The 24,812-nt window shown below is 48.7% G+C and overlaps 1 protein-coding gene across 1 annotated transcript in view; it reads right to left on the bottom strand.

The window, feature by feature from the left end:
• ITGAE (integrin subunit alpha E) overlaps window positions 1-14,874 on the bottom strand; it is a 54,676-nt gene extending 39,802 nt beyond the window's left edge. The window contains exons 1-2 of the mRNA XM_061176868.1: window positions 14,850-14,874; window positions 4,566-4,686 (exon numbers count right to left, since the gene is read on the bottom strand). Coding sequence (XP_061032851.1) covers window positions 4,566-4,686; window positions 14,850-14,874 — 146 coding nt within the window. The remainder of the gene's footprint in view (window positions 1-4,565; window positions 4,687-14,849) is intronic.
• Between the last annotated feature and the right edge of the window lie 9,938 nt (window positions 14,875-24,812).

Genomic DNA, 24,812 nt, shown 5'->3' with positions numbered 1-24,812 from the left:
CGTTTGATAGCATCCTGTTTACTTGTTTACTGTTTATCATCTGTCTCTCCCCCTAGACTGTAAGTTCCCCAAGGATCTTGTCTCTCTTGTTTGCCATGCTATCTCCAGCACCTGGAACAGCGGCTGGCACAGAGCAGGGGTTTGGTAAACATTTGTTAAATGACGACTGAACAACAGCCGAGGCAGCACATGAGGGGGCTAATCTGGGGCAAGGCTGAGGGGCAGAGGACCACGGGCAGCTGAGCTCTGTGGGCTTGCAGCTGAGCCCCTAAATTAGGTCGCCTGCTCAACAACCTTGCCTCTTTCCCCAGACCCCTCCCAGCCTGAGCCTCAGCCCTGGGCCCAGCACCTTATTCTCTGCTCCCCTGCAAAGGTGGGCTCAGAACTGGGATCCAACCCGACCACGTCTTGGTGGGGTAGGTGCAGGCCTGGAATAGCCTCAGCTCTCCTTCCTCCTCTAGGCCTTGGCCCAAGCTGCTTCTTCCACTTGCAATGCCTTTCAGCTCCTTTTCCTGCAGAACAATCTTCCCAAGCGCCAGCTCCTCAGGAAGCCTTCCCAAAAGAAGGAGCACCTTGACCCCCTCCAAGCCCTCCAGGAAGCCCTCACTACTGGACACCTACACTTATCCCTGGCTTTTGTTCCCACCTAGACTGTGAGTTCTGGAGAGATGACCATGGACAGCTGCACAGGCTGTTCACTGCAGAACCCAAGGTTGCCACCCATATCACAGTCACGCAATGCCAGGGGCCCGGGGCCCCGTCTGAGCTGCCTCTGCCACCCACCCCTTTAACCATCTCCACCGTGGTGGGTGGTCTCTTGATCTCCAAGTTTATCGACTGAGTGGCTGGCAAACTAAACTATAACTGAGCTCACCATCAGCTGACAGCCCCAGGGACCCTATTACCTGGGCTGAGTACAGCCCAGCTCCTGGCTTCACCCAGCTGTAACTAATCTCTGTCCTCAGAGTCTATTCCTATACCGCCCAGGGGGAAGGCCTTCGTTACATTCCACTCCACCCCACTGCAGCGGCCAAGTCCATGATGCTGCCAGCCCTGGCTGTTACATCTTACAGAGAAACAACATGAGGGAGAGAGAGGCACGTGTCATCCTTGCACGAGGAGCCCAGCCTGTTCCTCTGTGGCCGGGGCGGCCAGAAGCGCGCTTCCTGCCCTGTGCAGCAGCCCGTGGTCTCAGGCTCCAAGGTTTGAGGCAGGAACCCAGAGGTGCCTCCCACCACATCCTTCTCCCCTGCACGTTCAAACCCGTGAGACCCTCTCTGCTTCAGCAGGTGTTCAGGGAGGTTTTCTTGGGCCCAAGTGGGCTCTTCCCCCGCCCCTGGGGGGCTCGGAGGCTTCTGCTCTGGGTACTTCGAAGTCCCCTCCTCCACTGTGGCCTTTCGGCTTGGCCTTTTTTTTAATATATAAATTTATTTATTTTATTTATTAATTTTTGGCTGTGTTGGGCCTTTGTTGCTGTGTGCCGGTTTTCTCTAGTTGCGGCGAGTGGGGGCCACTCCTCGCTGAGGTGCGTGGGCTTCTCATTGCAGTGGCTTCTCTTGTTGCGGAGCACGGGCTCTAGGCGTGTGGGCTTCAGTAGTTGAGGCATGTGGGCTCCATAGTTGTGGCTCACAGGCTCCAGAGCGCAGGCTCAGTAGTTGTGGCGCATGGGCTTAGCTACTCCACAGCATGCGGGATCTTCCCAGACCAGGGCTCGAAAAGGTGTCCCCCGCGTTGGCAGGCAGATTCCCAACCACAGCGCCACCAGGGAAGCCCTCGGCTTGGCTTCTGAGGGAGGGGGGTTAAAGTCTGTTGGGTCTGAAGCTGGAGTGGGGAGGGCCCTGCTGGGGTACTGGAGGGAGGGGGCTGGGCAGGAGATGGTCACAACATGGCTGAAACCCGGCCTTGACCTTGACGAGTGGGGGGAGTGCAGAACGCTCACGCATTGCAAACTTTGGTAAAACTGAATGCTGACCCAGCGTAGAAGCCACGATCCAGCAATTCCACTGCTGGGCACCCTGTGCCTGATAAAAAGAAGTGCATTCACCCAGTGAAAGAAAGTGCAGAGCTGGGCCGGGGGTGGGAGCGGGGGTTAACTCTCGCCTGGGATGTGCATGGAAGGGAGCACGTGGCTGCAGGGGGCTTATGCGAGGCTGGTCCTGTTCTGCCTCTTGATCTGGACGCCGCTTACGTGGGTGGCTCACTTTGTGAACATTCGCTGAGCGGTACTCTGATGACATGCAGTTTTCTGTGCAATAGTGCAGCAATAAAACTTTACCAAGACAAAACACAGCAATGCTTACTTTTAATTCTTCTTCCTGGAGCCAGAACATTCCTAACAACCTTCTCACCACCCTTCAAGCCTTTCAGGCTCCCCAAACCTTTGTGCCGGGTGACAAAGCATGGCCCACCTCCCCCATCCAATGTCTCATCACGCTCAGTTTCAGCCACCAACACCTTCCCAGCCCCCCCACCTGGCTCAGGCTGGCTTCCAGACTTCTGACCAAGCTGCTCTCAGCCCCGACTCCCCCTCCCATGCCTTCTCACACTAATTCCTATTCAGCCCCTAAGTCCCAGTGTCGAGGTACATCCTTTGGCTGAAGGACACACGCGCCTCTATGTCCCCAATGCACCCTGGACGTCCCCACAGAGCAGTCTTCACTCCTCCTGTCATCGACCAACTTGTCTGTTTCCCGCAAGAGCCTGGGAGCTCCATGAGGGCAGGGACTGTGTCTCCTTTAGTATCTTATCCCCCTAGCTTTGCCTGGCACTGAGTAGATGCTCCATAAATACTGATGAATGAATGAATGAGTGAATGGGCCCTGCCCTCACCACTTAAACTTAAATCTAATGGTCACCAGCCCCTTCACTGGACAGTGAGGAAATCAAGCATGGGGTCCGAGCCTGCCTGGCTGGCGTGGTCATGGCCCAAGTCCAGGGCTATGAGGCTGCCTCGGGAGCCACCACTGCCCACCCATCTGCCACCAAACAGAGCTCCACTCAGCCAGGAGCCCTGAGTGCCTCACCTGGCTCTGCCTCAAAGCTATCTGGACCCTGGGCTCATGGCTCAGGGGTGCCAGGTCTGAAGGAAGCCCCTCACCATGGACCAGAAGCAAAGCAGCGGCAGGTGAGGGGGTGGAGCAGGGAACCAGCCAGGGGCAGCTGGGCAGTGGAGCAAGCACAGAAAGAGCCCTGCCACGAACAAGACAGGGAGAGGAAGGGCTGCTCTAGAGTAAGGGAGACTAAAGAGATACAGCCACGATACGCAACACAGGAACCTTGACTGAACCCTGGCTTCAAAATGAGCAGCTCTAAACGTCATCTTGGTGACAACAGGGGACGTTGGAGTGTGTGTCGTGACCCTTCACTGCAGAACTTCTCCTAAAACCAAAGACATGTCTCTAATCAGCACACCACCACTACCTCCATCTGATAGAATCTACATTTGATTTACTTGCTTCTTGTCTATTTCCCCTGAGCATAAGGCTTTGTGTCTGCTTTGCTCACCACTGTTCCCTCAGGGCCTGGCACACAGTAGGTGCTCTTGTATAAATGCTTGCGGAGTGAATGGCCATGGTATAAATGATTCTACAACTTGCCTTTTTCATTTTACAATGTGTTTCGAGACTGATCCGGTTCATAACCACTGCACTCAATTCGTTCATTTTACCTGCTTTCAGTGTCTCATTGGATGACTCACACCTCATGTCTTCCATTTTTCCGACGATGCTTATTTCAAAACAATGTCACAGTCAATATCTCTAGGTGTGCCCCAAAAGTTCCCTAGGGTTGGTATCTGGGGGTGGAATCTCTGAATCAAGGGCTGCCTGCATCCTCAGCTCTACCTGATATGGCAAAATGATTCTGCCAGGTGGTTATACCAACTCACATTCCTACAAGTTCCTGTTTCACCACATCCTTACCAGCAGAATGCTATCAGACTTAAAATGTTTTACTTATCTAATTGGTGGGTACAGATGAGAAGTTTAAAATACAAAGTAATGCGTATTGATCTTAAATTTGGCCGGAAATTGTGCCAAACACTTTATGTGCATGAACTCAAATACTCTTTGCCACAACCCTGTGAGGTAGGAAAATATCACCCCCACTGCAGAGATGAGAAACTGAGGCTGGGGGTTGCGTGCCTTGCTATAAATACAGAGCGAAGCTGTCACCGAACCACGGCGACCAGATGCACAGCCTCCTGGTAACCACCACGCCCGCCTGCCTCATATTTTCCATTTAAAAGAAATATTTTCCGTCACTGTCCAAAATTTCTATGTTGAGCACGTTACTTTTGTAACAGACAAAAGAGCCTGGATAAACTTTATTTTTAAAGTTTTTTAGCCTCCCCTCCCCCACCCCCGGAGAGGCCAGGGTGAGGAGAGGGGCCGGGGCTGGGAGAACGGGCCCTGAGCTAATGGCCTCTCCCCTGCACGCCCTTCTGAAAGGGGGTTCTCCCCAGGCTGGGGGGTGGGGTGCCGAGGCCTTGTCTGGGGGCCTTCTCAGGCTCCCGGAGGGCTCCTCAGTCCTCACGCACACTGCCCCGTGCGCCAGGCCGCACTCACCAGGTCTGGTTGGTGCTGGAGTCCTGATGCAGAAGGGAGTTGAGCACGTAGGGGACGTCTCCCTTGGGAGTCACCCAGGTCCGGACCATGTCCACGTTGAAGGCGGCCAGGGGAGCCAGGCCTGAAAAGAAAAGAAGAACATTTAAAAAGAGAGGCACCGTTGTTCCATCACATCCTGCAGTGCCACTATCCCCATTTTACAGATGAGGAAAGCGAGACTCCCAAGGATTTTTTTTTTTGGATGCACCGCATGGCATGTGGGATCTTAGTTCCCTGACCAGGAATCAGACCCATGCCCCATGCAGTGGAAGTGCGGAATCTTAACCACTGGACCACCAGGGAAGTCCCCCCCTACCAAGAATCTTTTTTCCATGGGAATAGGACTGGAATGCAGGCGTGTCTGACCCAGAGCCCCTGGTCCTCCTACTAAACCAAGCTGTGTTGGCACCAAGTCCCCCTCCTCCAGGAGGCCTTCCTTGGTTCTGTCCCAGAGCACTTGCTACCTTCTCACACCTCCCACTGTGCACTTTCTACACCTGCCACGGAGCACATGCTCATCACCGTGTCATGTACCAAAGTTAAAATAGACTACGGGCCCCAGGGTGAGGGTCTGCATACATTCTGTCTACGTACCTGCCCATCAAGTGACCCAAGAGAGAACACGTGTCCTCAAAAATACCTCAGAAAAAGAATGTTTATAGCAGCTTTATTTGTAACAGTCCCAAACTGGAAACAACCCAAATGTCCATCAACTGGGGAATCGATAAACTGACATATTCAGACCATGGAATACTACTCAGGAGTAAAAAGGAACGAACAATTGACACACACAGCAAGATGGGTGAATCATGAATATCATTATGCTCAGTGAAAGAAGTCTTACATAAAAGAGTATCTACTGTATGATTCCATTTATATGATGTTCTAGAACCAGCAAAACTAATCTATAGCAAAAAAAAAATATTGCCTGGGCTGATGCGGGATGGGGATTAACTGGGAAGGAGCAGAAAGGAGCTTCCTGGGGTGATGGAAATATCCTATATCTCTATAGGAGTTTGGATTACAAAGGTGTGCATTGTCAAAAATACATCAAATGGTCCACTTAAAATTTGTGTGTTTCACCGTAGGTAAATTTTACCTCAAAAAAAAAAAAGAACCATAAGGAAATACTGAACTCTAGTTGATATGTATGATGAAATGTTTAGGGATGAAGTGTGCTGATGTCTGCAATTTACTTTGAAATGCATCAAAATATAAGACGGCTTGATGGATGGATAGATGAATATATATGGATGGATATAAATAAACATATTTTTATATATGTCAATTACAATTGTCAACATTTTGTTATATTTGCACTATCACACACATATTTTACATATATGTAATATACAAAAATATATATATTGTAAAATCTATACATTGTAAAATCTAAGTGTTGTATGTGGTTGTCCACTGCACAAGTTTTTCAAATTTTCTGTACGTTTGAAATTCTTCACTAAAAATTTTGGGGGGAAAATTGATATAGACAAATTGTCCCCCAAAGAGGCTGTGCCAATTCATATTCCAAAAACAGAATGGAAGGCCTATTTCCTCACAGCATCGCTTGAGCAGACTGTGCGGACCTCCTCATCCTTGTTTTAAAAGAGTATCTCATCATTTTGTTCCCAAACTATTTTTTAGGGCTTCCCTGGTGGTGCAGTGGTTAAGAATCCGCCTGCCAATGCAGGGGACACGGGTTTGAGTCCTGCTCGGGGAAGATCCCACATGCCGCGGAGCAACTAAGCCCATGCGCCACAGCTACTGAGCCTGCGCTCTAGAGCCCGCGAGCCACAACTACTGAAGCCCACGTGCCACAACTACTGAACTCGCGTGTCACAACTACTGAAGCCCATGTGCCACAACTACTGAACCTGCATGCCACAACTACTGAAGCCCATGTGCCACAACTACTGAAGCCCGTGCACGCCTAGAGCCTGTGCTCCGCAACAAGAGAAGCCACCGCAATGAGAAGCCCGCGCACCTCAAGGAAGAGCAGCCCCCCGCTCACCGCAACTAGAGAAAGCCCGTGTGCAGCAACGAAGACCCAACACACAGCCCCCACAAAATTAATTAATTAATTAAATTTTTTTTTAAAGCCCAGCTCTTTAAAAAAAAAAAAATTTGAAAAAAAACCCTATTTTTTACATTATGAGTAAAGTCAAGCCTCTTATTATAAGTTTGTTTCCTGCTTATTCATATACATTATCCATTTTTATGAGGTCTTTATTGTTTTCTTACTAATTTATAAGAGCCTTTTGTCCAAAAGAAATTGTCAACGTGTTAGAGACTGTTTCTCACTTAGCTGTTTGTTTGACTGGCTTATATTTTTCCCCACATCTACATTTATTATGTAGTCAAATTATTTTTCCTGTATGACTCGAGTTTTGTGTCATGCTTCCCCACTCAGAGATTATTTAATTCACTCATGCTTTCTTTGATATTTTCTTTGTTTCATTTCTTGTGCTTGAGTCTTTGATTCATCTAGACTTTATTTTTGCATATATCCGGCTTTACTTTTTCTCCCCCCAAAATGAAATTGTCTCAACATTACTTCTCAAATAGCTCATATTATCCCCGCAGATCTGAAATACCACCTTTATCATTCTCAGAATTCTCATGTGCGTTTTGGCATCTCCAGGGACTCAGTTCTGCCCCATTGACCTTACTGTCTCCTGCTTGGACACATTCATTAGTCTCCTGACCTTTCTCTTCCAAGACTTCTCCCTCCGGGTACATCCTTTCCGTACCAGTTGCCAGAAAGAATTTTTAAAAGCATGCTACTCCACTGCTTAAAATTCTAACTTCTTGGAAATTAAGCAATGTACTTCTAAATAACCTAGGGCCAAAGATAAAATCATAATGGAAACTTTAAAATATTTTGAACTGAATGAGAATTAACATAGGACAAATCAAAACTTGTGTGATACAGTTAAAGCAGTGCTTAGAGGAAACGCAGAGCCTTAAATGCATATGCTAAAAAAAAAAAGAAAGGCTGAAAACCAGTTATCTAATATTCCATCTCAAAAAGCTAAACGAATAGCAAATCAAGCCCAGAGAGAGTACAGGAAGAAATAAAGACATGAGCATATATCAGTGAAATAGAAAACTAACCTACAGTAGGGAAAATCAACAAAGCTAAAGTTTAGTTTTTCGAAAGAGTAATATAACTGATAAAACCCCCTAGCAACACTGATCAAGAAAAAAAAAAAGGCAAACACATAAATTACCAATATGAATGAAAAGAGGACATCAGAACAGAGCCTAAGACATTTATGAAATAATAAGAGGATAGTATATACAACTTTATGCCAGTAAGCTTGACAATTTAGGTGAAAAGGACAAATTCTTTGAAAAATAAATTTACCAAAACTGACAAAAGAAGTGAAATCTGAATAATCCCAAATTTTAAAAACTGAATCCATTAACTCCAGGCCCAGATGGCTTCACTAGTGAGCTCTCCCAAACACGTAAAGAAGAAATACCAATCTTACATGAACTGTTCCAGAGAAGAGAAAATGAGAGAACACTTTCCAATCATTTTGTGGGGCCAGCATGACATTGATATTAGCACCTGACAAGAGCGACACATGAAAGGAAAATTAGCAATCTCTCTCTTGAACGTAGATGCAAAAATCCTAAACAAAACATTAGCAAATCAAACCCAGGGGTATATAAAAAGCATAATACCTTACAACCAAGTGGAGTTTATTTCAGGAATGCAAGAGTGGTGTGACGTTCGAAAAGAATCAATTTATTCATCATGTTAACAGAAAAAAGAGGAGAAAAAAAATCATATGATCATTATGATAGAGGCTGAAAAAGGTATTTGATAAAATACAATACTGATTTGTAATTTAAAAAATTCATAGCAAACTAGGAATAGAAGGGAATGTCTTTAATCAAGAATATCCACAAAAATCCTTCAGCAAACATCATTCTTTTTTTTAAATTTTTTTTTTTTAATTTTTGGCCACACCACGTGGCACACGGGATCTTAGTTCCCCAACCAGGGATAGAACCCACGCCCCCTGTGGTGGAATTGCAGAGTCTTAACCACTGCACTGCCAGGGTTATTTTATTTTATTTTTATTTTATTTTATTTTTTTATTTTATGCCACGCAGCTTGTGGGATCTCATTACCCTGAACAGGGACTGAACCCACGCCCTCGGCAGTGAAAGCGTGGAGTCCTAACCAACCACTGGACCGCCAGGGAATTCCCAACATCATTCTTATTGGTGAGTTATTGAAAGCTTTCCCCCTAAAATCAGAAATGAAACAGGGATGCTCACTCTTACCACCTCTAGTCAACATTTTACTGGAGGTTTCACAGCAGTAAGAAAAAAGAAAAAATACAGAGCACAAAGATTAAAAAGGAAAAAAATAAAACTGTCATTATTTGCAGATGACATGATTAAATAAGTAGATTGAAAAATCCAACAGATCCACAAACATTGAGAATTAATAAGTGCCTTGAGCAAGGTCATGGGATACAGAGGCAAAATACAAAGAACCATTGTACTTCTATGCACCATCAATGATCAAATGAAGAATGAAAAATTTTAAAAGATGCCGTTAACAAAAGCCATAAAAAAATCAAGTGTCTAAAAGTAACTCTAACTAGAGATATGCAAAACCTCTACACTAAGAACTATTAAAAGATTGGGAGAGATTAAAGATCTAAAATGAAGGAACAGATGATGTTCATGAATTAGAAGATTCCATGTTGTTGTCAGTTATCACTATATTGATCTATAGCTTCAATACAACCACAATCAACATCCTAGCAAATTATTGGGGGAAGGGTGATGTTAACAAGCCAATTTAAAAAATTTATATGAAAATGCAAAGGGCAAGAATAGTCAGGCACTCTTGAAGAAGAATAACAAAATTTGGGGACTTATCATTTATCAAGATTATTATAAATTTATAGTTATTAAAACAGAATTATATTGGCACAAGGATAGAAAACAGATCAATGGGACAGAGAGTCCAGAAACATATGGGCACCTGATTTATGACAAAGGTGACAGTGAGGAACAGTGGTGAAAGAATGCTCTTTTAAATAAATCGTGCTGGGTCACTTGGATATCAATATTGAAAAAAAAATTAATCTTGACTCTTCTCTCACATCATACACAAAAAGTCAGTTCCTGATGAACTGAAGATTTAAATGTGGACTTAGATAGACCATATATCTAAATATGAAAAATGAAACAATGAAGCTTTTAAGAGAAAACAAAGGACCTTGGGGTAGACAGATATTTTTTAAACAGGACACAAAAAACACTAGCTATAAAGGAAAGAATTGATAAGCTGAACTTCATTAAACTTAAGAATTTCTGTTTATCAAAAGACATCATTAAGAATGAAGAGGCAAGCCACGGAGAGAGAAAAGATGTTTGCAATACAAATATCTGACAAAAGATTCATATCAGAATCTGTAAAGAGTTTCTACAGATCAATAAGAAAAAGGCATGTAAGCCAACAGAAAAAGGACATTTCACAAAAGAGATTATCCAAATAGCCAGCAATCATATGAGAAGGCACCATTAGACTTCACAGAAAGGCAAACTGAGATCACCATGTGATACCACTACACACCCACCAGAATGGCTAAAATGAAAAAGAAAATACCAAGTGCTGACAATGATGTGGGGCTACTAGAACCCTCAAATACTGCTGGTGGGAATGTAAATCAGTACAATCACTTTAGAAAACCGTTTAGCAGTTATCAACTAAAGCTGAGCATATGTGTAACTCATGACCCAGCAATCCTACCCTAAGGCAAAACCCCAATAGAAATGTGTTCATATATTCACAAAAAGACATGTACAAGAATTTTCATAGCCTCACTATTCATAACAACCCCAAACTGGAACAACCCAAATATCCATCAACAGTAGAAAAAATATGCTGTGGTATATTCACCAATGGAACACTCTACAGCAATGAAAATAATCAACAACAAGGTGGGTTGGATCTCATAAATACAGGAGCAAAACAGAACATACTGTATAATTCCATTTATTCAAAGTTCAAAACAGGCAAACTAATCCATGGTATCAGAGGTCAGGAGAGTGGTTACTCTTGGGGGTAAGGTAATAACTGGAGGGGGCCACGGGAGGTACTTCTGGGATGTTGGTAATGTCCTCTGTTTCTTGAAATTGGTATCAGCATGTGGATTTGATTTAATCTGAAAATTCACTGATCTGAATTTGTCCATTTTTGCATGTATTGTCTTCAAAAAAGTTTACATTAAAAAATAATAAGTGCGGGGAGGAGGGAGGGATAAATTAGGAGTTTGGGATTAACAGATACACACCACTATATATAAAATAGGTAAACAACAAGGATTTACTGTATAGCACAGGGAACTATGTTCAATATCTTGTAATAACCTATAATTAAAAGAATATGAAAAGAATATATATGTATATGTATGTATGTATAACGGAATCACTTCGCTGTACGCCTGAAACTAGCACAGTATTGTAAATCAACTACAGTTCAATAAAAAAATAATAATTGCAAGTGTCTGAAGCACATTGAATACACAAAAATTCCAGGGGTTCATAATGATACTTAAAAGACAGAAAGAAAACAAAAATAAATCAAAACACTGCATTTTTCACCATTGTAAGTAATGAGGGCATTATGCCCTTACTCTGAAAATTGACTATTAAAGGGAAAGCATTAAGCAATTTTTTTGCCTTTCCTGTATGCGCTGCATTTCAGGGTCACCAAATGGTCCTAGTTGACCACAAAAAGTTCTTTACAGAAGAATCGTTACTAATGAATGTGGAAGGAATAATACAACCATAAAAACACAATTTTGCAAGTCATAATGAAATACAACAATTAAATCAGGCCACGATCATCAATGGATGAAACTAGTTAGATGAAATTTTGATAGAGCACTTCACAATTAGGCTGACCCCCGCCCCAGCCCACTAGTTCATCTCAGCGCAGCTAAGAGTGGGCCCCCCAGGCATGTGTGCCTCCTAGTATGACCCCCTAGGAAGAATACTGGGGCCCAAGATACTGCATTTCTAACAGCTCCCATGTGATGCCCAGGCTGCTAGTCATCAGACCACACTGAGAAGCAACTCTCTAAAATACGTCGGCAAAGGAAACAGAAAAAAGGGAGTGAGATAAATGCAGGACGTATGGCAAAATCCTCCTGATTGTTTAGAGGATGCTCGCCAAAAAAGTTAAACCTGAATTTAATGAAGGCATTAGCCCTAACTTCCAAGTCTCGGGTAATGTAGGGGATTGAAGGACCAATCACATCGAGAGGAAGCAAACGCACAAACCCTGAAGATGTTCTGCAAGACAAGCAACTGAGCTCTGCAGTAAAGTGAAGATTTGAAACAGACACACAAACCTCAAAAATGAGCAAGGGGGTCACTCTAGACTAAGAAAGGCATAGCAACCACACGTGATGTGTGGGTCTTGTTTGGCTCTTGATTTGAACTGTTAGAAATAGACATTTTGAGACAGTCAGGAAGATTTGAGTTAAGAACTGGGTATTAGATGATACCAAAGAATTACTGTTAATTTTGTTGGGTAATGACAACATTATGGCTGTGTAAGAAAACATCCCCAAGTACTTCAGAAATGTGTATTGAAGTACTGAAGGGTGAAATGACTGATGTTGGGGATTTTCTTTCAAACAATGCTTCCGAAACATTAATGTGCAAATGAATCACCCAAGTATCTTCTTAAAAATGCAGATTCTGATTCAGTAGGTCAGGGAGTGGGGCTAAGATCCTAGTCTAACCGCCGCTAAGTGATGCCAGGCTGCTGTTGGTCCCCAGACCAAACTGCGAGCAGCAAGGCTTTAAAATACTTTGGTAAAGGAAACAAAAAGGGACAGTGAGATATATAAATGCAGCAAGCGCAGCAAGATCTTGATAGCTGTGTCATCTGGGTGATGGGTATATTGGGTTTATTAATGTTATTTGCTTTATTTTTGTACATGCTTAAAACTTTGTTAAAAACCAACCTTCCAGGGACTTCCCTGGTGGTCCAGTGGGTAAGACTCTGTGCTCCCAATGCAGGGGGCCTGGGTTTGATCCCTGGTCGGGAACTACAATCCACATACATGCCACAACTAAGAGCCCGCATGCCACAACTAAAAGATCCTGCGTGCCGCAACTAAGACCCTGTGCAGCCAAAATAGATAAAACATTAAAAAAAAAACACAAAAAACCAACCTTCCAAAGGCTGAAGGAGCAGGCACCCTGTGAGAGGGTAGTGTCCACTCTCTCCTCTCAATTCCCAGTCCCCCTCCCCAAGCCTGGCACAAAATAGGCATCTGTACTTTATTCCTTTCCCTTTATACCTCTGCCTTGCCTGGAATGATTGGTGGTGACTCATAAAAATATACCATGTGCTAAAATAAAACTTGTTTTAAAATAATGGGGCAGGTCAGAAAAACTAAAAAGGGAGAACTACCCACTTCTTACAAGGGGCGACCGGAAGGCATTCTTTCCCCCTTTTACCATCTGTGTGACTTAACAGACATGAATTGAAACCCCTGTGATAAGTCCAGTCTCCTCCCCCGGCATCCATGGTACCTCCCTGCCCAGCCCAGTGCCCCCTCTGCCAGCTCTGCTCTCTGGCTCGACACCCCACTTCCTGAACACCATCTGCATACCTCCCACCGCAGGGCCTTTGCACAAGCGGTTCCCTCTGCCCAGTGTGCCTTCCTCGTCACTCTCCCACCTCTGCCCCATCCTTTGGGGCCCTGCCCCAGGAGCCAATCCAGATTCTCAGTCAGAGTACCCCAGTGGTCCCTGAGCTCTCTCGGCATCCTGTGGGGTCTCTGTCTGGCTCTGACTAAATCGTGTCTGGGTCAGAGTGATCTGTGATAAAGTCTGTCTCCCCAAAACTGTAATCTGATTTGAGTCATCCATGACACACCCCCAACCACAGAGTCCAGCTCAGCACAGTGCCAGGCCCAGATGAGGTGCCCTGGAAACATCAAAGAGGGCCAGAGATTCCTGATCCCCTACCCCACGCCCCCATCCCCATTTTTGCTTTGTTCAACGGAGGGATCTTGGTGCAAGATTCTTGAGGGGTGGGAAAGGGGAGGAGATAAGCAGAGAGACCATTACAGCCACCATCCTGGACCACCTGCTGTCTTCCAGGTACCATACTCAGGTGCTGAGGCTCAGAGAGGTCGGGTGATTGCTCGTGGCTCATCAGCAAATTGAAATTTGTGTCTGGGGCCCAGGTCTGCCTATTTCTAAAGCCTTTAATAAAAGCTGGAGGCACTGCGGGGGCGAGGGGGGGTATGGTGTAAACAGAGACCTGGCTCCCTGTCGTGCCAGCAGCTCAGAGCTGGGGCAGAGCTCTGGGTTATCGAGCTGGTGATTAGGTGAGTGAGAACACATTTATGTGTGTGTGTGTTCAGGAGTGTCACCGGGTCCGCTGAGCTTTCCCATAAGGCCAGCCAGTGCCTGGGGTCCGCCAGGCGCGGGCCGCCTTGCTGGGGCAGACTTCCCCCAGGCCCCTGCCATGGTCTCTCTGCTCGGGCTGTGCCTCCGTCAGGGGACCCCCTCTCTTCCCACTTCCCACTTCGACTCAGAGAAGAGAGCATGAGCCCAGGAGGGAGACAGTCCTGAGTCCAAATCCTCGCTCTGCCACGGAGCCCCTGAAGGACCTTGGGCTTGTCACTTCACCCCAGTCTCCCCATCTGTGATTGGGACCGTGCAGACTAGTGGGGCAAGGCCGGGCGCAGCATCTGACATCTTGCAGGCTCAGTATGTGGGTGCTAATGTCAGTGTTATAACCACAAGGGAGGCCTGTCACGTTCTCTGACAGCCTTGCCCTCCAGCTCAAGCCCCCCTCTCGGGCTGCCAGTGGTGAGAGCCCTGCTGAACCAGAGTCTGTCGCCACGCCGCCCACAGGGCCGCCTCTCCAAGCTGTCCCTGCCACACAGGCCTGCTGAGTCAGAGTCCCCTCCATCCTGTCAGCCACCACTGCCCGCACCCACCCCCTATCTCCCCCATCACGCCGGGCACTTTAAATATACATTCTCACAGTGCTGTTCTCGGTTTAGCAAACTGAACCCGGAGGGGTGGATGCAGGGCAGGGAACGGTTTGCCTGAACTTATACAAGGAGCCGGGCCATAGAACTAGGACTAGATCCAGCCGTCCTGACGCCCAGTCCAGAGCACCCAGAAAGGCCTGCAGGCCGCCTGTCCCGTGGGGCAGCTCACCCTCCACCCACCCACCTGGGTCTTCCATGTTGAGCCTCATCGTCTCAGCCCCAAACCTCATACCTCGGTCCCCCACCCTGGCCCCCTTCACAGGCTACCTAATAACCATGGCCGACAGGTCTGGAGCAGACAGGGCTGTGCTCTGTGCTAAAGTGCTTGTGGATTTTCCTCCTCAACATTTCTCGTAAGTGTCTCCCCCTCCCCATGCCCTCCGGCCCCAGCCCCCCCGGACGGGACCTCGGCAGCGGCTCCTCACGGGCCGATCTGCCTCCCCTTTCTCCAGGACTCCGCCTTCTACACCACAGGCACGTCCCATTGTCACCTCCGGGCTAGGGGCCTGCTGGCCTTCCCACTGCCCTCAGGGTGTGGCCCGAGCTCCCTCAGCCTGGCACTCTGGGCCCCCACACTCTCCACCAGCACCCTGACCACCCACATGGCCCCCAGCTTCTCCCCAGGCCAGCCTCCCAGAGAAGGTCGGAGGCGTCTGGCTCCTGCGTGGACCGCTCTCCACACCTGGCTGGCCCACGAAAGCTGTGCTCGTCTTACCTCTGCCTGGGACGCCCTTTCCCCATCCCCTGTGTGCCACCTGAAGGCATTCTCAGTGGGCCCTCCGGCTGGGGACAGAGGGTCAGGGTCATGGTGTGCGTGCGGCCTGCTCCCCCCTTGGGCCCAGCGTGTCCCGGTTGTGGCACGCAGGCAGCGTCAGAGCAGACAGCTTTCTGTCCCCACTCAAGCCTCACCCTGCGTCTCCTTAAACACACTCCTTACACCCGGGTCTCTGTCCATACTGTTTCTCCTGCACAGAAAGCCTCCCTCTCGCCCCGCACCACCTGTCTGCACTTGCTACGCACCTCCCCCATCCTCAGGGCCACCGCGGACACTACGGTCCCCCACCCTCAATGGCCAAGGTTTCCCATCACACACTTGCACTCAGGTCTGGGGTTGTGCCCCGGGCAGAGGCAGGTCTGACACCTCCCCACTCCCCCAGCAGGACCCAGCAGGGCCCCAGGCCCCAGCCTGAAGTTGGTGCGACAGCAGAGCCGGCCCTGGACTGCTGGCTTGTGTACCACTGTAAGGTTTTACAGGCCACTAGCACAGTTCCCTTCCTCACACGAGCGATGGAGACGCAACCTCTGAGACCCTGGGGGGAGAAGTGAGTGGCTGTGGTCACAGAATGAGTCAGGGTGAAGACTGACCTGGGAACAGCAGGCTGCATGGTAGCAGGATGAGATGGGCAGCTCCAGGGTTTCAGTGTGTTTGTATCTGCATCTGACTGCCTCAGACAACTCATGTTATCTCATCTGCTCCCCCAGATGAGAAGTGGGCATCACCACAGTGGGTGCTTGGGAAGGGTGGAAGGTCAGGCCAGGAACAGTTTGGATTCTCTCCAGCCTAGGGAGGTGCAGCCAGACACAGGATGCAGGGCCCTGGGCCTGGGGTCACTGTCTGAGGGGCTCCTCCACCCTCCCTGGCATCTCCTTGTCACTTTCTCAGACTCTCTCCAGCTCTTAAGACTCAGCGCCAATCTCACTTCCTCCAGGAAGCTCTTCATGATTGGTCCATCCCTAAATCTCAGGACCTCACAGCTTGGAGCAGAACTGTCACAGTTCCACTTCTCCCACTCAGACTGGAGCTGCTGGGGCCCTGCTCTTACCCCCAGCCCATAGCATAGCCGAGGTGCGGGGTAAGTGATCTCATTGCACTTCTGCTCCATCTTGCTCTCTGCTGCCCGTCAGCCTGGGGAGTGCCTTAGCCTCAGAAGGGGTTTGATAAATGTCATCTGGATTGACATTGCTGAAAAAGGTGCTGGGGTGATAACGGGTCCTTCCAGAGGCCACAGAAGACAGAGACAACCAGAAGACCAGAGTGACACCAGGGTTAGTGTCCCAGGCCACGGGGTATTCTAGAGCTGGGAGGCAGGCAGAGGCTTGGGCTTGAGCCCCGTTTCTACTAGTACTTGCTTGTAACTATGGCCAGTCATTACCCCTCTCTGGGCCACAGTCACCTCCTCTCTACTGGGATGGGGTGGACCAGGGTATGGACACACTTGGTGATGGGGGATCAAAGCCTTAAGCCATAAAAAGCGTGAGACCTTCTCCACACACCACATGTAACTGAAAGTAAAGGGAAGTCTAAACTGTAAAGTAAGGAAAAGGAAGTTCAACAAAGTTTTGATCTTTCTACGATGACTATTTTGATGTTTTTTAAATATCAAATGTTAAAAGGTATCCAAAAATGTATGCTTTGCTCGTGCCCCCATGCACGTTTGGCCTGCCTCTTGGGTGATCTGGCCCCATGGTGGGTGCTAATTCTGAGCCCCCTCCCAGCCTGGCCTCAGCTCTCAGCCACCGTCTGGCGTTCACTAGCTGGCCCCCACCCATCCCTTAGGGAGAACTCAGGCTCCCAGCAGCCCTGACACTACACCTGCCTGATGTCCAGTCTCATTCTTCTGACCAGCTCCTGGCCAGCGCAGGAGGCCCCCGGGAAGCCTGCCAGATCACTACACAGGACCACCCTCACCTCAGGCTTGATCTGAGCAGCGCCCAGGGGCTCGCTGACCACGCTTATTCTCATCCCTGGGGCCTGGTGGCTGGGTGCAGGCTCCTGGCTTGGCTTGCCCCAAGGGGCTTCCATAGGAGTTTTAAAGGCCATATGGGACCCCAGGCAGTGGAGAGGGCATGTCCCCTCCCCCATACAGGTTCTCGTAGGGGCCCTAACATCAGGAACAGGAAGCAGGCTCCCCCTACGCGTTCGCCGCACACAGGGTCCTCACCCTCCTCAGCTAAACCAGGGGGCTCTGCTGGGCGGGTGGGCCGCACCAGCCTCCACACTCTGGGGACAAGCTTGGCACAGACCTGAGGGGCTGCCTGGAGTGGGTTCCAGGGGAGAGGGCCTGCGTGGGGAGGGGAGCTGGCGGGAGGAACAGGAGGCAGAGCCCTGGAGTCCAAAGCCACACGCTGTCAGCAGCCAACAGAGCCTCAGAGGTCCTTCCTAGCCTGGGGGTCTGACCCACGGAGCAAGACGGGCTTCCAGGGGGGAGTCCCCAGACTTTCTCTGACCTCGGGCTCTGAGCCCCACCAGACACACAGATGGACAGGCTGTGCAGCCCCTCGGGGCAGGGGGTGAGGCTGACTTACTGGTCATGCAGAGCAGAGTATGGAAGAGCCACATCCTGGCTGGAGCAGAGGCAGCGGCGTGGGCCTCGACTTGCTCAGCTTCCCTCCTCAGCTCCAGGGCTCGGGCAGCCAGGAGGCGGGGACAGAGGCGCACACACAGGCAAGGACCACAGGCAGACAGGCACTTTCAAGTAGACACAGACGCTCCACTTGTACACAGCTGGCTGCGTAGCTTCCTCAGCAGTTGTGGGCTGGGTCCTGGGAGCTTAGAGACACCTGCCAGCCCTGCCCCATCACCCACGCTTTGGTGGAACAGTGAGCCGAGGTTTGGCCTGGGAACAGGGCTGGATGATCTCAGCAGATGTGTGAGGTGCAGGAGCAGTATTAATCCAGCCGTTGTTTATCACCCACGTGGGTGGCTCCCAGCCCCATGCCCTGCCCCGGAACCCGCCACTACACACCTCACCCCAGCGCCCGGCCCAGGGTCCTTCCTACAGAAAGCACCCTCACAGCTCGGGGCTCCGGCACTCCGCCTGTGCATGCGAGGCCCTGAGACTGCGGAGGGTCAGGTGAGTGGGAAGACCCACGCGCTGCCTGAATCGCTGCCTCAGTGCAGCTTTGGCTGCATTCTCTTTAACACCTGACTACAGCCCATGATGTGGAACTAACCTAACAGAGCTCTGGGATACCAGAACAACGGAAGAAGTGAAACTCCATGCATCTTTCAGCACACCTTTGATCCAACCCAGCAGCCCAGAGGACACACTGCCAACGGCCTGCAGTCATATTTAAATGCCAACTTCACGATCTGTCCAACTTTCCCTGTGTGACCACGTCTGTCGCAGAAGGAATTCTCTCCCGCCCCTCTGCTTCCCAGACTGTTGGCCGTGCAGAGCTGCGCTGTCCAACAGAACTCGGCGATGAGGGTCTAGAGCCGCACGGCCCAACATGGGAGCCCCTAGCCACACGTGGCTACTGAGCCCTTGAAATGTCACCAGTCACTGAGGAACTGAATTTCCAATTTTATTTAATATTAATTAATTTACAAGCAAAAAGGCAGGGGACTCTGTGTCTCTCTCACATGAATGTCTGCATCTCCAGGGAGAGCACTTTGAAGTGTTAATATAAGTGTTAAAACACAGCAGACAATGGTGTTGACTTAATGACTAGATGAAAATCAATTTTATCTTGTTTCTCACAGTGAAAGCCTGCTTGGCCAAAGTTCTGTAAAGACTGATGTCACTTATAACATTCTTGCATTGTTTGCTTTGGTCTGACAAAATACCTCCAACTAGCACGATAGTTCCCTGATGTTACACGGTTGTTAGAATAGAGATTACGGTTCACTGTTTTTCACAGTATATACCTTCCAACAGAGAAGTTAAACAGATGAGAAAGCAAAGCTCCGGGTCTGATGAGTCGTCTGCCAGAGCACAACGAAGATCATCCGAAGTTGGCTTAACCTCGTCATAGGCCAGGGTGCTGGTTGTCTTCCCACACTCAGGGCTCAGTGACTCTTTCCCTCCCTGTTCCCAGTGCCAGGGGCACTTGGCAGAGCAAGGAGGGGCTCCCCTCCCACCACTGGCCCAGAGCGGGAGAGAACAGACCCAGGCCGCAGAGCAGGGCAGCAGTAGGGACAGGTTGGAACCCACGACTGCAGCCTGCTGGAGGTTTCTGAGAGAAAACAGGACTTTAGTTTGGAGTGTGAACTTTAGGACATCTCTGGAGGCCGGGCAAAGTTGATGAGTGGATGCTGGAACAGGTGCAGGGCCATTTTCTGCATCTTTGGAGACTTCCAGAAGGCTGACTCATCCTGCATCCATCCGAGATGTATTTTCCAAGCTTGTTGGTGCCAGCACAGCAGACCCCTGATCACGAGCACGCAGGGGCCCTTCAAGCCCTTCTGACAGTAACTGCTGTCCCCACAAACCCAGACTTAAGGTCCCAAGTCAGAGCCAGGCTATATAATCCTCCCGGTTCACAGAGCCTAATGCAAGGCTGGGCATTTCAGTAGCTACATCCAAAAGCAATGTGAAAATGGCTTCTTAACTCATTTTACTCTAAACAAATGTTAAGGGACCAACTTGAGGGAATTCTACAACATAACCGGACTGAACACTTCAAAAACGTCAATATCATAAAAGGCAAAGAAAGGCAAAAGAATTGCTCCACATTATAAGAGACTAAAGACAGGATATTAACTGTAGTGTGTGATCCTGGATTGTATCCTGGACCAGAAAAAAACATTATTGCGACAGTTGGCAAAATTGAAGCATGAACCACGGATTAGGTATTACTGTACTGATTAAAATTATACATTTCCTGAATTTGATAACAATACTCTGGTCATATGAGAGAATGCCCTTGTTCTTAGAAAATGTACACTAAAGTATTACATTTAGGGAGTAAAGGGACGCGATGTATGCAAATAACTCTCAAACAGTTCGTGGTTGGTGGGGGACAAGGGGGTGAGGGGGGAGGGAGGGGAGGAAGAAAAGAATGAATAGTGAAATGTGGCAAAATGTTCTTTGTTCTACCCTCGAAACTATTCTGTAATTGTTCAATTATTTCACCATAAAAAGTTTTAAAAGTTAGGGGATGGAGGACACACGTTCAGCCTGAGCTAAAAGGACTAACTGCTTTGTCTGGAGAGTGAGTGGACAGCACAACTCACCAGGGGATGGGGGCTGTCCCCACAGGCCTGCCTCATCGCCCCCAGACACAGGAAACATTGCTAATTACCCACTTGCCTTCTGAGTCCTAGGAGGCTGGGAGGAGGGCATTTGGAAGAGTGAGGATGTTACTGAGACTAGACACGGGACTGCAGCGGAGGACAGAGCTGGCAAAGGGGCACCGGGAAGACTGAAAAGCAGTCGTAATCACTCCCATTGACTGAGCGTCAGGAGGGGACGCAGACTCAGTGCCAAGGGCCTTCCACGCAAGCCCTCATCTGATCCTCACAGCCACCATACTCGGTTATCCCGATTTTGCAGATGAGGATGCTGGCTCAGAGGTAGAGGTTAAGTAATTTGCCCAAGGCCATATGGCTAGTAAGTGGCCGAGGTGGACTCAAATGGGTCTGTTTCCTCCAGAACCAGGACTCTGAACTACAAACCCTACTGCCTTCAGACCCATGGATCAAAATCCCTCCCAGTCTGTGAGCTTTTAAAAAGCAGTGACCTCATTCCACAAACACATACTGGGACCCTTGCATTACTGGGTGCCATGGACTGAACTGTGTCCCCCTCCCCAAATTCATATGTTGGCGCCATAACCCCCAATGTGACTACATTTGGAGATAGAGCCTTTAGGAGATAATTAAGATCAAAAAGGTAGGGCCCAGGACTTCCCTGGTGGCGCACTGATTAAGAATCTGTCTGCCAGTGCAGGGGACACAGGTTCAAGCCCTGGTCGGGGAAGAACCCACATGCCATGGAGCAACTAAGCCCGTGCGCCACAACTACGGAGCCTGCGCTCTAGAGCCCGCGAGCCACGACTACTGAGCCCGCGTGCCACAACTACTGAAGCCATGCACCTAGAGCCCATGCTCTGCAACGAGAGAAGCCACCGCAATGAGAAGCCTGTGCACCGCAACGAAGAGTAGCCCCCGCTCACCGCAACTACAGAAAGCCCGCGCACAGCAACGAAGACCCAAGGCAGCCAAAAATAAATAAAATTAAAAAAAAAAAAAAAAGGTAGGGCCCTAATCCAATAGGCTTGGTGGCTTGAGAAGAGGAAGAGACATCTCTCTCTCCAAGCGCACACACCAAGGAAAGGCCATGTGAGCACACAGTGAGATGCTGTCTGCAAGCCAAGAAGAGAGGCCTCGTGCGAACCCAACTCCTAGCACCCTGATCCTGGACTTCGACCTTTAGACCGTGAGAAAATAAACTTCTGTTATTTAAGCCACCCAGTCCACGGCATTTTGTTAGAGCAGCTGAGCTGATTAAGACACTGGGCTACCTCCTAAAAAATCTCCCAAGTGAAACACAGAATGGTGCGTGTGCACTGGGGAAGGGGGGCCGAGGGGGGAAGGGAGCAAGGGAGAGGATCTCCTTCTCCCTTCATAACGCAGGGCTGGGGAGGGGGTGTTGCACTGGCTCATGGAACCAAGGGTGCAAGGGCTTAGGCCTCTTGCTTGCCCCCAACTCCTTCCCATCCAACTTACACTCCTGATGCTCCTTGGGAAAGCTCAGCAAAGATCCTAGAACTCACATTAGCACTAGAAGGAAACCTGGAGGTCATCCCACTTGAGCCCTTCATCTGACAGGCAGGGACACTGAGGTCCCAAGAAGCGAAGGGACTCGCTTGGGTTTTTTTTCAAGTCTGCAGATGAGATGAAACGAATCCCCAAGGCTCCGGGCCCAGCCCCAGGCGTCACCCCATTTGACCTCCCCACAAAAGACATTCTACCTGAGCAAAAAAGTGCCGTCTCCTGCTCACGGGCCCTCTGAGGAACTCCTGCCACTGAGAAGAGGTGACGCATTAAACACATGATAGCCCCAGGAAGGGACGGGAAGGCCTCGTCACCTCTCCTCCTGTCGATGGTGTGGTCTCTTGCTCTAACCAACAATGGTCCCGAGGCAGGGGTGACACAGTCTGAGGTAACACAAAATCTCAACAACTGAAGACTCTGTCATCCAGAGGGGGCCTCTGGAGTTGCTCCAACAAAACCAGCTAAGAACCCCGGGTGCCGGGTGCTGACTTTGGTGGGTTAAAGACCACCCATACCCTAGAGTTGTATTTATAGCAGAGCAAAAGCCCACTGCAATGCCTCACAACTATTAGAAATACGCTTTTGAGCCAGCATTTCCCTAACCGCTCCCAGGAACATCCAAGTTCTGTGAAACGTTCATAGAATTTCATTTTTTTAAAAAAGGCTACAGTATTATTTTTCTTCTAAGATTTATTTTATAAACATGTAAGAAAAGTTCTACATTATTATTGGTCAGACTACACAACAACAGTCTGCCTTGAAGCCAGTATGCTGTTCTCAAGATGATCAAAGACATTCTGTCCTTTTAGTTCTTCAAAGAAAAAAATGGTTTGACTTCTAATTTACTTCTTATTGTGTAAGATTTAAAAGCAAATACTTGTACATCAACTTATTTGTGCAGCAATTAATTAATCTGTGAAGCCGTCATTTGCTGTTAACTTTAATCCAAATTGCCTGTTAGCATTTCACCACAACTTTAAAACTGCTCCGCATGACAGCGGGAAGCCTACTTTAGGCAAAAGAGCTGCTGCCAGGAACGAGTCCTGTTTCTTTGTGTCTTCTTTGGGCTGCTGTCACTTCCTCACCAATTGGATCAGATGCTAAGAATCGGCCCAGCAGTCTCTCTTTGGGGCCTCTGATCCATCCGCCGGCTTCCTTTCTTGGTCTCCTGGGTGCAGATGAATGCTTTCTAAAAAATATTCTGGATTATCTACATGACTCTCTAGCAAATTCTTTATAAAGCCAGGTAAGCTTCAGCTCAGATATAGCCAGATCATCAAAATTTGAATTTCATGGAGGTCTACTTGATGAGATTCTTTCTTATGCAAGTGCAACTTATGCACTTGTGAACAACCTTCCTCTTTTTTGAATCGGGTAGTCTCCGCTAGAAGCAGACTAGCCTGCAGACAAAGGTGCCAGAGCTGGGTTGGGTTCCCACAATTCATTCATTTGCCAAACACTTTTTAGGCACCATTTACTCTGGACTGGCCTGGTAGGAGGAACAGAGATAACAACATGAAGAAGCCTGCTCACAGGGGCTGCTAGCAGGGAAAACAAAACATGAAAATAAAGTGTTGTGTGTACAAGGCAGAACCACGAGGACTAGCCTGTAGGAGGATGCCGGGGCTTCAGAGAATGGCGCTGTTCCGGCAGCTGGGGAATTTACACATCCAGCTATGTGTATAGGGGATCTGCCAGGTGCCAGGCACGGCACTCGGACTGGGGAACCCCATGACCAAGCCAGATGTGGCCCTGCTCTCACGGAGCTCACAGTCTAACAAAAAGACAAAGTAGGAAGAGGGAACTGCGATCCAGTGTACCGGTGTGCTGGCTTGAGGGGGTACAGAGATTTGGCATTACATACATATTTCACTTAGGCAAACATAACGGTATTGGTCTGAAAAAGTTAGGAAAAAGAAAAAAGACAAGGAAAACAATTTTAAGCCATCTGGGCCATTCCATCTGCCCCTCCGCTCCCCGAGCAGACAGGCGGGAGGGCCTGAGGTGAGCCTGTGCCCCTGCTGCTCCTGTGGCCTGTCTCGGTTCCCAAGAGCCTCTTCAAAAGCGAACTGCTCGCCTCGGTGTGAGTCTAACACCTACAAATAAGTGTTGCTTGCATAACACGGCCCTATTTGCATGCTAACCACTTCTCCTGGTGCTCAGCTAAAGAGACTGTGACCTATTCCCGCACAGGCAGGAACCAGCCGCACTGCACCTCGCGATAATGGTCTTCAACATGGCGCCTTCCTCAGGGTGTCCGAAAGGAGTTTTGATTACACTCAAGTTTTATCCTAGGCATGACTTTATAACCTAACCCTGGAATGTAACAAGACTCCTTCGTGGCAGTACCACGGGACACATAACAGGGCCAATAACCTGGCTCTGGAAGTTGCAGGTAGCTTCCTGGAGAGGTTTATAAGTCCTTGAGGATGAGGGAGAGGAGAAGGCAAAGCTGAGGTGGGATGAGGAGAGGACCAGCGGGGTGTGTCACTGGGGGGAGGAACAGCACTGAGCAAAGGCTGGGAGGCTGGTGAGATCAAGATGCCTCCAGGAAACCAGTAAGCAGAAAGTAGGGGAGGATGGGGAGAAGAGGCTAGAGATACTGCCAGAGGCTAGATCTTGACCAGCCTTGTGAGCTATCAAAGG

The sequence above is a fragment of the Eubalaena glacialis genome, chromosome 19, assembly GCF_028564815.1.
Source record: "Eubalaena glacialis isolate mEubGla1 chromosome 19, mEubGla1.1.hap2.+ XY, whole genome shotgun sequence".
NCBI classification, from domain to species: Eukaryota; Metazoa; Chordata; class Mammalia; order Artiodactyla; family Balaenidae; genus Eubalaena; species Eubalaena glacialis.
This window is presented reverse-complemented; position numbering and strand designations above follow the sequence as displayed.